Raw genomic sequence first — 12,284 nt, 5'->3', positions numbered from 1 at the left:
TTAAAATTCCCCCGAGTGAAAAAGAAGTAGCATATACTGGACTAGATGTCCCTTTTTAGGATCATCTAGATTATCTGTCGCGCTAAGGTGAAAGCCACCTGGTCCACCACTACTGATGGTACCGACGACTTACAGTTAGCTGGGAATTTCAAGTATAAGGAGACTGCATGAAGCAAGCATTCCTAGAAGACCTACAAGTTCTGGAAATCTGGAATTTACGTGACTACACTTGCATGGGGGTAGAGCAGGGTGGGTTCACTTTTCTCCTTTTCATTACAGAAACAGATATTTAGCTCGGTTTAAGCCACTCTCTCTCTCTGTTTCAGCAGACAAAGCGCCGTACGACAACGGCCAACAGCAAGCAGCAGCCACCCGAACGCCATCGGTACCTGGATGTATCGCAAGGCACTCCTTAGGACGCTGAGGTTTGAGGTCTTCTTGTCGTCTACGTTGGGGATGTTGCGTTTTAATGTCTCAAAGCATTCTTTCAAATGCGCACGTCTAAAGAAAACACAGGTGGTTTGTCAGCTTGTGAGCACACACCAGAAATCAACTTCACAGAGGGCTAAAGCTTAATTTGGGCCTTAATCCAGCAAAGCACTTACACATGTGCATAGCAGTCACCGGGACTACCTGCATGCTTCACACTGCACCACCTCAGTCCAGCAGACAGGCTATGGGTTGTGCCTTGTGCGGCTTGGCTCCTAGTCCTAGCTTTGTCAGGAAACCATCGTGCAATCTTAAATAAAATATCACGTCTCCCTGTGCTGTTCTTTTCACTTTCACCACACTTCTGATTTGGCTATTGGGGCTACAAGAGCGTCAGATCAGGAACTGGTCTTTATTCTGTATTCTCGCTGCACACTTGGTTAGTTTATTACTTCAAGTCAAGTAAGAAATTACACCGTTATGCACGTGGGGATTTACTTTGCAGGATCAGGGCTTTGCAGGGTTATCGTAATGCAATTATGCAGCTAAATAAAACATACTGGGAAGCAAGAGATGCAGAATTGAGCTATAAGAAAGCAAAGCAATATTGCAAGATTCATTAAAAGTAACTAAGAATTTCGTTCAAGTCATTTGTTAAAAACAAAAGCAAAAAACCCAAGCCAAACAAATATTGACAGACTATAGGCCAAAAAATAAATAAAAAGTGAAAGGGAATTATAATTGAAAAAAAGCAAAACCCTGGCTTTCTACGCACCTGTTCTTCTCCAATTTATTATGTACTTCCCTGGTCCCAACCCTGTAACCCAAACAGAACAAAGATAAACTCAGTGTCAGGTTTAAAACTATTGCCATTCAACCTCTACATTCAGCAGCGTGTGTGTGTCTAGGATATAGAGGTAAATATTAAAGAACAATAGTGTTGTTGAGATATCACTGGTTTAGTATTATTTGCATACATAATCTACCTGTGTTCTATCAAGATAAAATCCATACTTCACATGCATTTAGGTGGGATAAGCATTACCCATAGGCTGCACACGAGCTACAAGGAGGTACGGGTATAACGCGTCCATGTGTACGCAGACAGGGCCACTACCAGCAACAGGAAGAGACGCCAAGTATGAATTGTACGTGTTTGTACAGTCCTGGATAGCCCAGATTCTGACCCATTTCTGATCTACGCCTACACTCCAGCAGGGTGAGATTTATCCGGTTGCAAATTAAAGTATACATGACTTGGCAGACATACTTCAAACCTCTTTCATTTTTATTGTGCCTGAAGTAACACAGCCAAACATAAGTACGAAGTGAAGTAATCCAGGAATCCTCCAGTCACTGCTCGAGGGAAACCAGGGTCGACCTCTGTTTCTGGGGGTTCTGCTCTGTCCCTACCTCCCCAGATCACAGGAGAACTCCTAGAAAGGCCAAATTCACGCTGCCTTAGTTCTGCAGCTACAGTGGTGATAAAGTACATGAGCAGGCTGATGGAGAGTTGGAGTATCTTCCACAAAGTGATTACTTGCTTTTGGTGCTTTTGGTTGAAAACGCACCGACAGCGAGGCGAGCATTTCAGGAGGTGGGTTAATATTTAATAACTGTTCAGGTGTTTAAAAATAAATATTTGACAGCCTTTTCCCATGAAACATTTACAAGCTGGAAAAAGCGCCTTTCCAGCGCTTGCACCCAGAAACAGCTCTTCTCAGAGGAGCGGGGAGACGAGGCGCACCCCCCTGGGGCACCCCGGCGCAGCGCTGTCAGCGACCCCTGCAACCCGCCCGGCCCCAGCGACCCCGCGGGGCGAGGGCTGCCCCAGCTGGGGGCACGGCGCCGCTGCGCGCCTGGGGCCAGAGCCCGGCCCGGCCCCCGGGGCCCCACTCACCCTGACCAAAGCACGCGTCCACGCGCCAGCCCTGCAGCCGAGCCGTTTATAGACAAGGGCTAAAGATCACCAACTTTCTACGAGGAGTTGTAGTGGCATTTCACACAGGCTTTTATCTTTGCAAAGTTTTATCTGCATTATTTCCACCGTCTCCTTCCACGCTGTAGGGTCTCTACTCTCCGGAAGACGCTAGGAACCCTTTTCTTGCCCGCTGCATCGTCCGTCTCCTGGTCCCGCAGGATGACAGCGGCACCGCTGCTCGGGGACAGGCCGGAGCCACCTCACGGCTCGCGCTCCTCCCGTGCTGCCTTACAGGGGATCGGAGCGAACGCGGGGGGCCCCAGGAAAAGCGAGCGAGCTGCCACGTTCCAGCCCACTCAGCTCCAGTGGGCAGGGGGAAAACGGCAAGGCCAGATGGTGACCTGGCCAAAACATCCCTCCCGAGCAGGCGGCTTTGGAGAGAGGACTGCGCTTTGCCCAGCTCCCACCGGCACTAGTTTGGGTGGGGAGGACCAGAGAGACGAGAAGCAGCTCGGGCCCTGCCCCACAGGACGAGCTGGCCGCCACAACGTGGCTTGGCAGGAGGTGGCATCAGTCCCCAGCACCTCCTCTGGGCGCCCGAGCAGAGCCCCCCAAGGCAGGGCACGGCACGCAGCGATGTCCCACCCAGCGCCCCGAGAGCCCCGCGGGGTTAGCCCCCCGGTTCTGGGCAGTCCCAAAGAAACACCATCAGCTGCAGGCAGCGGGATAATGGTCAGAGGTCTGGTAACGGGGCCCAGGAGAAAGACCGAAGAGATCCAGGTCATTTATCCTGCAGAAAGGAAGACTGCAGGGGGCAAAGGAAAGAGGTAAAAGGTTGCTACAAAGAGGAAGGGAAGCATTTCTTCTCCCAGCCCATTGGAAACAGCACAAGAAATAACACCAGGCTCCGCACTAGCATGCTGTGCTCTGGAGCCAAAGTCCTTAAGAACAAGCTAGACGCTGACCAGGAGCAACACCAGAGTCACAAGCCCTGTCTGAGGGTGGGGACAGAGTAAACAGCCTTGAGTCCCTTCCAGCTCCAGGAGGCCCTCGGCAACTCATGTGATCTCTGTCCTGGGAGACAACTTCCCAGAGCACAGTCCAGCGTTCACGAAAGTTCCTGCCAGGGCTGCTGCGCGACTTCCCTGACCACCATAGGCAGAGCTCTTTTGCCCAAAGCCGATCACCGGGTGCTGCCTGAGGTCAGGCAGGCAGTGCTGGGCCGTGCTTCCTAACGCACTTCTGGCTTGGGGGAGGAAACGAACAAACAAAAAAACCCTTGTATACTATAGTTGGGGGGGGGATAAAAAACCAAGCTAAGAAACTTTGCAATCAAAAAAAAACCAAACAGCCACCCAAACATCCCTGGGTCTCGGTATTTCTGATCTGACAGCTCTTCGCAAAAGCAGCAGCTGCTCGGGGTCGCTGCAGCGTTCGGGCACCGCCGCTGCCTGCCGCTGCTCGGAAGGCTCCGCACGCGGCACACACTCACCCTCCGGGCCGCTTCTTCTGCTCGTTTGGCTTCACGTCTTCCGCCGGAGCCAGCTTCAGGGCGCCGAGCTGCGGGGCGGCTCCCGGGTGCTGCAGGGGCTGGTGAGGCTGGGGCTGGATCGGCTGCTGAACCACATGGTGCTGGGAGATGGCCAGGACCGGCGCCGCGTAGTGCTGGAGCTGCTTGGGGCTGCCCGACGGCGGGGTGGCCGCCTTCCCGTCCGCGAGGAGCGGGCCCGGCGGCCGCTGGATGACCGGCGCCACCGAAGGCGCTTCCTTGGTGACGCCGGGAGTGCTTACGAGGGGCTGGTGGCGCTGCACGAGCGGCGGGGACAGCGCGGCCTGGGCTGCCGCCTGCGGGGGGCTGGTAACGACCGGGATGGGGATGACGGAGATGGGGGCTGCCAGCGGCGGGGGCGGCGGCGGGGCCGGGGCGGGGGGCGAGATGGGCACCAGCAGCTCGCCCCGCGGCTCCTCCAGGGGGACGGCGTGGTTGGCCCGCGGCGCGCTGGCCTTCCGCTGCTCCTGCTCTCGCTCCAGGCGGAGCTTCTCGTGCTTCTCATTCTCGTCTGGAAGAGAAAGGGGACACCACCAGTGAGCAACGGGACTCCCCGCACGGCCTCTCCCACCCCACATCTCCCACCCTGGCCTCTCCGGGGAGCTGTCACGTAACGGCTCCACCACCGAGCAGAGCCAAGGCCTCGCCCCAGGCACACCGCACGGCGGCTGCGGAAGCTGGGGATCAGCCCTGTGCTCCGGCCGGGCTTCACCTCCCACTCACGTCCCTTTTGCTCCAGCACACATCTTACACACGCCACAGGTGCTGCCCCCGATTTCCGCCCTCAGAGCCATCGGCCGGGGTGACTCCTGGCTCCCCTGCTACTGGCAGGAGGAAAGGAGCTGGCCGCCCCACCCCAGCGCCCAAACTGCAAGGCAAGAGGAAAAAACGACCACGCCAAACGAGGCCCCACAGCCCTGAGACACGGTGTGCCCGCGGCACAGGAGGGCGCGCTGCTGGCATGGGGGGCCAAAGGCAGCACCTCCAACCTGCCCCCCCCTCGGTTCTGGGGCGCGGGCAGAAATCCGCAGTGCCGGTACTGACAAAAGCAGAGAGAATTTGTTTGTCTTATTCCACGCTTCTCCCCAACAGCCCATACATGTGCAAAGTGGGGAGGAACAGGGAGAAAAAGGAACGGATGCCAGTGGGAGCTGGGCTGTCCCGGTCCCCGCAGGAGCGGGCAGTGACGGCCGCAGCCCCCGGCACCGCTCCCTTCCACAACCCCGCCCGGAGCCCCCGCTTACATCCGCGTACGAACGGCACGGGGAACCAACACCCAGCAAAACATTTCTGCTCCTCCTCTTCGGTGCTTACACCGGGCCTTTTGCAAAGGAGCCAACCCTGGCCCTGCCGGCACCACACGGACGGGGCCGTCCCCTCCCGGGGCGTCGAGGAAGGGCCCGGAGCAGGGCCCGACAGCATCCCGGGCACAGAGGCCAGGCCCCGCAGCCACCCGTGGGGCCGGTGGGCTCCCTGGGCTGCAATACCACATCTTGTGCCCTCAGGTGGGCAGGGTAACTCGGCAGGCTTTCCATCGATACGAACCCGTGCGGGCGTTTTTCTGCTGCTGTGGACTTTACTCGAGCTCCTAAACTTCCCTGTGATGTAGCTGTTCCTATGTGTTTCTAGAACACCAGACAAAGTAAATGAAACCCGTGTGGCCCGACTAGCAAAATAAACCTCATTAATGTGATCCAGGTCTCTGGCTTTAATTGTGTGAACATGGCACAAACGAAATTTATTTATGCAAGTCCTGTGGCGCCAAGGGCCCCGGCATCCAGACACCTCCCCGCGCGCTGCCCACGAAGCTCAGTGCACGCCAACCCCGACAGCTGGCGGGGAGCTGCAAGAATCGCTGGTACGCTAACAGCGGGCTTCGAGCCGTGACCTCTTACAGGAATGTACAAAGACTTGGGGGGGAAAACGTGACTGACTTCACCGAGCACGGGCGGAGAGAAACAAGGCACGCGGCGCGCCGTGCTCTTACGCAGTGGGCAACGGCAGGCAATTCAAAGAACTCGCAGACGTTTCCTCAAGCTGCCTTCAGCCCAGGCTTCTGCAGCACACCCTCACACGTCCCCAGCCTTGGTTAAAGCACTCGGGCCCCGCTCGAGTTACGAGACCGAGACAGCAGCAGCACGGGGAATCAGTGGAGTGCTGGCTCTGCCCGAGCTCTGACTGCCCCGTGCTGAACTCATCCTGCACCGGCCTCTGGCAGCAGCCTCACCCCAGCGGAGCGCAGGGCCCGTTCGGCCGGGGTGCGTGCCGATGGCAAGGCTTCCCAGGGCATCAGCAGGGGCCGGCAGTGAAATTCCTGCAACAGACCGTTTTTTGTTCACTGGGGAAGCCAAGAGAACAGGAGAGAAAGGTTACGAGCGAGCACGACTGCTCAGAGATGTTTATGTAAATGTCTCTGCGAAGCAGGTGCAGCCCTCAGGCTGCTGACGAGCTGCCAGCAAGGCCTTTGGTGTTGCAAATCTTGAGCTCCCTTAAGCTAAAGAGTTCATTTCAAGGGTTGTGTTAGCCAAAATCTGATGCCAGTGAGCCGCTGCCCCTGCATTTGACTCGTTCACTGGCAAAAGGAGCCCAGCTCTCAACTCCCCGCACCGAGGGCATTCGGGCGTCCCTGTGCAGCCTCCACCCCCCAGCAGCACTTCCACGCGCTGCCCCGCGCTGGGAAAGCGTCAGCTGCTCGCCTGTACCCACAGCCTGCAAACAAACTGAAGACACCCTTCACAAAGGCCCCTCAGAGCTCTTGATCTTCCCATCGAAAGCAAGCTCCCCAGCTTTCCTTCCGAGCCGCAGACCAGGGTGAGGACCGGCAGCTCGAGCGACCAGCACGGGGTCCAGCCCGCGGTGCTGCGGGGGGCCACGGGCTCGGAGGGGCAGCTGGGCTGGCAGGTGCACACACAATTAAGTGTGATTTCAGCTCCTGCTTGACACCCTCAGCAAAGGGACTGAGGACTGAATGGCTCAAGGCAGCCCAACAGCCCCGCAGATCCTCGGGGGTCTGAAGTGCAGCCGAGACGGGCGGGAGGGGGGCTCTCCCCGCGCCCACCGCGCAGCTCCTGCGAGAGGCTGCGGGCGGCAGGGTGCTGCCAGACCGCCCGGGTGCTGCCAGACCGCCCGGGCCGCGCGTAGCACGGCAGTGACAGCGGTGCCAGCAGCAGCGGGAGGCAACGGCAGATCTTGGCACAGGAGGGCAAAGAAACAGGGTCAACAATCCCTGACCGGCGGACTGCTGCTATTCTGGGGCCCTGATGATCCAGGAATACAGTGCCAGGGACTCTTAACTTCGTCATCTAATAATCTGCCAGGTTTAAATTTATCTCCTGCCTCGGCCTGCCCTGGGAACGCCTCCCACCCGCGCGGCCGTAACGGGGCCGCGGTGCAGGCTCCTGGCAGCCGCGCTGGGGACCAGGGGCGAGCTGCCCGCCCGTGGCAGCACGGTGATCTCCATCAAAATTAGAGCGGCCCAAGCGTCTTTTGGGCCTTTGATGATCTCCGTCACCAACTGCGGATGCTGAGCACTTCTGACTACAAACGCCTCCCCCGGCGCTGCTCGGAAAGGTCACCGATGCACGCAGGTCGCTGACTCCTTCCCCCACAGCCCGGCGGTCTGCAGAGGGGAGGAGGAGAAGTCAAAAGAGATCCTGTTGAGTGTCACGACCAGATCTTAGCCCAACTTTCTGGCCATACCTGCACGGACACATTTTTGCCATCTGGTGTTCCAGCTCAGCTCCTGCACGGCGCGTGCCAGCAGCCAGCACCTCCCCGGCACGCCGCGGGCACTGGAGGCGCAGCCAGGGGCCCGGGGACGATGCCGCAGGGACGAGCGCCGCTTGGCAGCGCCTGGGCACGCCTGTGGGGGAGCCAGCGGCGACTGCCCAGAGAAATACCTGCTCCTACCAGCTCCTTCCGACGGGAGATTCCCCTGCAGAAAAGGGGAAGAAGGGACTCTGCAGAAGCGAGGGGGGAAGATGCGGAACCGCCGTTCCTCTTCCCACTCTCGCCCCATCCCCACGTGGTGCAGCACAATTCGTTTGATTGCTCATTATCAAATAAATAAGCCTCCTATTTCCTCATTCCTACGTACAACCGAGGCTGTTCTCTGGGCTGCACTTGTAGGGGAGGCCAGCCACGCTAGAGAAGGCGCAGTCTGACTCAGGGCTGAGTCACTCAGATGGTGCTGACATAAGAGGACACGCCAGGGAACAGCCGTGGCACTTCCAAGTGCCTGGAAACGAGCTGGAGCCGTGACAAAGCTGTGACCCCTTTACCTGGGTGCCTCTGAACCGTGGCTGGCATCGGCAGAACACGAGCCCCGTTCCTCTCTCCCATCCCTGCCAGAACCCCCGTTTTCTTACCCCTCTCCCAGCTCAGGAGTCTCGCTGCAAGGACGTGCCCGGCGCTGAGTCTGGAGGCTGCCGCTGGGCGCTGCCGCGCTCGGCCGCGGCGTGGTGAAATCAGCCCGCGCCTCCGCACCGCTGCGCCTCCGCCAGCCACACACAGCGTCCCCAAAACCCTCCTCCCTTCAGCAAGACTCCCCTGGCCGGCTGCTGCTGACCCGGGGGCCGCGTTCGGGTGTCAGCCTGGGCCCGGTGCCCCATCTTCCTTCCCACCACCAGAGGCTGGCGCACCAGTCCTGCGCTCTTCCAGGAAGACTAGGTCGTATTTTAAAGCGTGCTACTGGCAAAGGATTCAGAAGCTGGCGATGTACTGCTGGGGAGTAAGAGCTCGTCAGCTTTCCCGGGATTTCAATTCTGTGGCTTTTAAGTTTTGGTAAAACTCATGGTTTAAGTATTTCCTGGTCTCAGGCCCACCTGAGACTGACTGGTGAGCCATCTCGGTGCGCTGACGCCGCGCGCTTCTCAGGCCTTATCTGCAGAAGGCGCCACCATCCAGTGGTAACAACAGAAAACCTTTGATCTGCGTTTTCTCAGCCAGAGGCTTATGACACATTTATGCCCTACCTGTAAAAGCAAAGGAAAACCAGCGCTCGCATACACCGCCCCTCCTCAGTACCAACAGCACGGACCGTCGGTGGCTGCAGCGCGACGGCTTTAGCTCTAACTCTAGAAACCACAAGGACCCCGGTACCCAAGCCTGAGGTAGATTAGAGAAATGACAAGATGACGCTGGTAAGAGAAGGCGGGGAGCAGACATACTTCATCCCTACTTCACCGAGACAGAGGGCTTACCAAGCAGTGAGCATTTCCCCCCCCCCCAAAGCCATCGAGGCTCCTGGAACACGGGAAGGAAGGCTGGAAAGACCCCCAAGAAATCTTGTGGTTCACTTCCAAGCCCCAGCAAAGAATCAACCATAACGGAGTAACACCTTACGGATGTTTCTCAGCACAACAACCACCCACATCTCTAGGGATAGTTTGTCTCATGCCTAAGTTTGCTATTCCGGTGCCTAACTGAAACCCTGGTTCAGCCCCAGGTGGTCATTTCAGCTGCGTCTTAGTTACAACCAGCTCCTGGTGGAAAGAAGAAAGAAAGAAAGGATTTTGCATTACTACAAGGAAAAGAAAGTGGATCGAGGCCACTAAAAAACCACCTTGGGCAGCCTCGTCTATATGCAGCCACCTGCATCGCCTTCGAGCAGCGAGGGCGCAGAGCTCGCCACGCTTTCTCTGCGGCAGCACCAACGCCCGGCAGGCTGCCCAGGGGCACGGCTCGTGCCCGCGCTGAGCTCGGGGAGGCGCACGGAAGGGCAGCGGCTCTGGCAGGCAGGAGCAGCTCGCAGAGCCCGGGGCTGCCTCCTGCCCGCTGCGCTGCCCCAGGAGCTCTGCCTGGGCAGGCAATCAGCAGAGCGCTCTCGATGCGGGACGTTACCTCGGTGCTTCTCCACCATGCATCCGCAGTTTTAAGAAACACAAAGACCAAGTCGTGTACTCTGATAAGCGGTGATTTTCAAGCTGAGCAGCTTCTATGTTCGGAGCAGGACGTGGCACGAAGGCAGCCAGCGTCCCACCCCATCTTCTCCAACGCACGAGAGAAACCAGAGAAACCACTGCCAGCCTGCAGACCCACACAGGACCAACAGCGTGCCTCCGGCGGGCCAGCCAGACAAGGGCAAACCTGTGCTCGTGGAAGGAAGAGGCGCCCACCGCTTGCTGTGCCCCCGCAGCCGCGCAGAGCTCCGAGAGCTGACCGCAGCCCCGCGCCGAGCAGAGCCCCGCTCGTGTCTCACACCTACCACGCAGGACTGAGGCAGACACGGGCTAGGCGACTCCGTGTCACACGTTGGTCACTGCCCACCTGCGGGACAGGAGCTCCCGTAACAGCCCTGGGCCCTGCAACCCCAGCCGCTGTGCTCTGCGCCGGGGCCGCACCGGGGGTGCCTCCGCAGGAGCTGACACCAGCCGGCTGTCCGCAGCGGAAGGACCGAACCAGTCACCCTGCAGGTCCCACCTCCGTCACAGAGGTGGTTACAGAAGTCCAGGGGCACCTGCAGAAGGCGCGGCGCGCTCCGCGTGTGCCTGGCTGCGTGACAAGGGCCAGGAGCTGGAGCCAGGCCACAGGCAGAGCGGCGGCACGCTGCCTGCCACGAGCACGGCGCTACCGCGGGGCGCTGCACACCGCGGCCCTACCGCAGAGCAACGCTGCTGCGAACCAGCCACGGGGCGGGCAAGGAATTCAGACGGCCCCGTCCACACCCCGTTGGGAAAGGGAGGAGGGCTACAGAGGGGCGCTGAGCTTCATCCCTGTCACGGCACCCGCCGCCGGCCTCGAGCACCAACCCCCTCACCTGCCCCCAGAAACGCCAGCACGCTCGCTTTTATCTCGCCCCGCCCCGGGACACCAGGAACGCCCCCACCAGCACCAGGGCTCTGGCGCACGACGCACGCGCCGGCACACGGCACAGCCACGGCTGCAGGGCTGCCGCTGCCGTGTCGGCTCTCGGGAGGAACCACCAGACCCGCGCCGTGCCTCACAGCCGACCCTGAGCGCACAGACACAGGGGAACGACCTCACCAGCCCTGCCAGGCACACCAAGAATACCAGAAACAGAAGGACTGAGAAAGCAGGAGGGGGTCCCGGGCTCTGGAGGGATAAATGCACACAGAGGGAGGTTGTTCCTCTTTGCAGGGACCACACAGGGTGCGAGCAAAACCAGCCGAGGTACACAGGCAGAGGAGCAGCTCTGTGCTGCAGCCTGCGGCTTCCCGCCCCGCACCCCGCACGCACCCGGGCCGGACGCGGGCACCAGGCAGCCCCACGGCGCTTGTTGCCCGAGCGGGGGCAGCTGTGGGTCGGGCACCTCGGCCCTCCCGCCTGTGACCCCTCAGCGTGGCCGCAAACCGCAGCCGAGGACTGGAAGCACTGCGAAGCCCAGCAGTGAAACACGAGGCGTCAACAAACGAGCGGGAGATGTGCCTGCCTTTGGCAGGGAGCAGCTGCAAGCTACAGGCAGGGCTTTGTGTTTGTACCACCGCCCCCAGCCGTGCCGCCCCGCGTGCCTGTAAGCATGGGGAAGGCGGGACAAGGCCAGAAGCGAAGTGCCGCTGGTGGGCAGCCCCGCAGCTCCCCTCTGACCGCAGCTCGCTCTGCCTCGGCGGCCGGCCGTGCCCGTGGGAGCAGCGGCTCCAGGCACCACGGAGCCGAAGCGGCCGCAGGAAGGTTTGACCGGAGCTGAGGTTTCCACAGGAACACCCCGACCCTCGCAGCCCCCAGCGGCCGCACCACCGCCCCGACACCGTCCCTGCTGGCGGCTCAGCGCCCCCGTCCCCTGGTGCCACGGGGAGAACTTCTCGGCAGTCACCAGAGCTGCTGCGTGTACGGGAAGGGAACTCGGCTGCAGCCCGATGGAAGTTCCCCCTGCACCAGCACGCTGCCCCGACGCCGGGACCACAGCGTCCTGCCTGCAGCGGTGGCGAGGGGGCAGCGACCGCTGCCGAACGGCCGCCCTGCGCTCCTCCAGCAGCCGCCTGTGGCTGTCAGCAGCACCCGAGCCTGGAGCGAAGACACTGTGTGTGCAGCGCCTGTCACCCGTCAGAGGACCTTCCGCAACGGACTGCATCTCATTCTAGTGGGGACACGATGGGCTCGACACAGGAGAGCAGCACCAGTGGGGAGACTGGGAGCAGGCACGGCCCAGGGCCAGCGCTGCACCAGCCGGGATTCCTGCTTTTCACACCCCCTCGACCCCCCGAAAATCAACAGGCCATCTAAAATACCCGAAAGCACCAAGTTTCAAACAAGCCACATGGAAACCCTTCGCATGTTGAACAGGATTACACCGTGGGACTCCCGCCGCGAGGTCAGAGCTCCGATCAGTTTTCACAAAAGCAGCTCTGGTGTTAGCTTTGGCAGGTCCCACCGTGCCGCTCTGCCCGGCGAGGCGGTGACGTGGGGCGTGGGGGGAAGGACCAGCAC

At 59.9% G+C, this 12,284-nt stretch overlaps 1 protein-coding gene across 7 annotated transcripts in view; it reads right to left on the bottom strand.

Annotated features, from left to right (window-relative positions):
- The window catches only part of MNT (MAX network transcriptional repressor), an 85,702-nt gene that overhangs the window by 25,106 nt on the left and 48,312 nt on the right, over positions 1 to 12,284 (bottom strand). For 5 of the 7 annotated variants that reach the window (XM_080562748.1, XM_080562746.1, XM_080562749.1 and 2 more), the window contains 3 exons: positions 3,843 to 4,410; positions 1,205 to 1,246; positions 390 to 501 (listed from right to left, as the gene is read on the bottom strand). In XM_080562748.1, coding sequence (XP_080418874.1) covers positions 390 to 501; positions 1,205 to 1,246; positions 3,843 to 4,410 — 722 coding nt within the window. Of the gene's footprint in view, positions 1 to 389; positions 502 to 1,204; positions 1,247 to 3,842; positions 4,411 to 5,143; positions 7,193 to 12,284 lie in introns of those variants that run through there. The other 2 variants (XR_013941129.1, XM_080562745.1) reach the window with 1 other exon arrangement.

Source organism: Anser brachyrhynchus, assembly GCF_964034855.1.
Source record: "Anser brachyrhynchus genome assembly, chromosome: 20".
Lineage (NCBI taxonomy): Eukaryota > Metazoa > Chordata > Aves > Anseriformes > Anatidae > Anser > Anser brachyrhynchus.
This window is presented reverse-complemented; position numbering and strand designations above follow the sequence as displayed.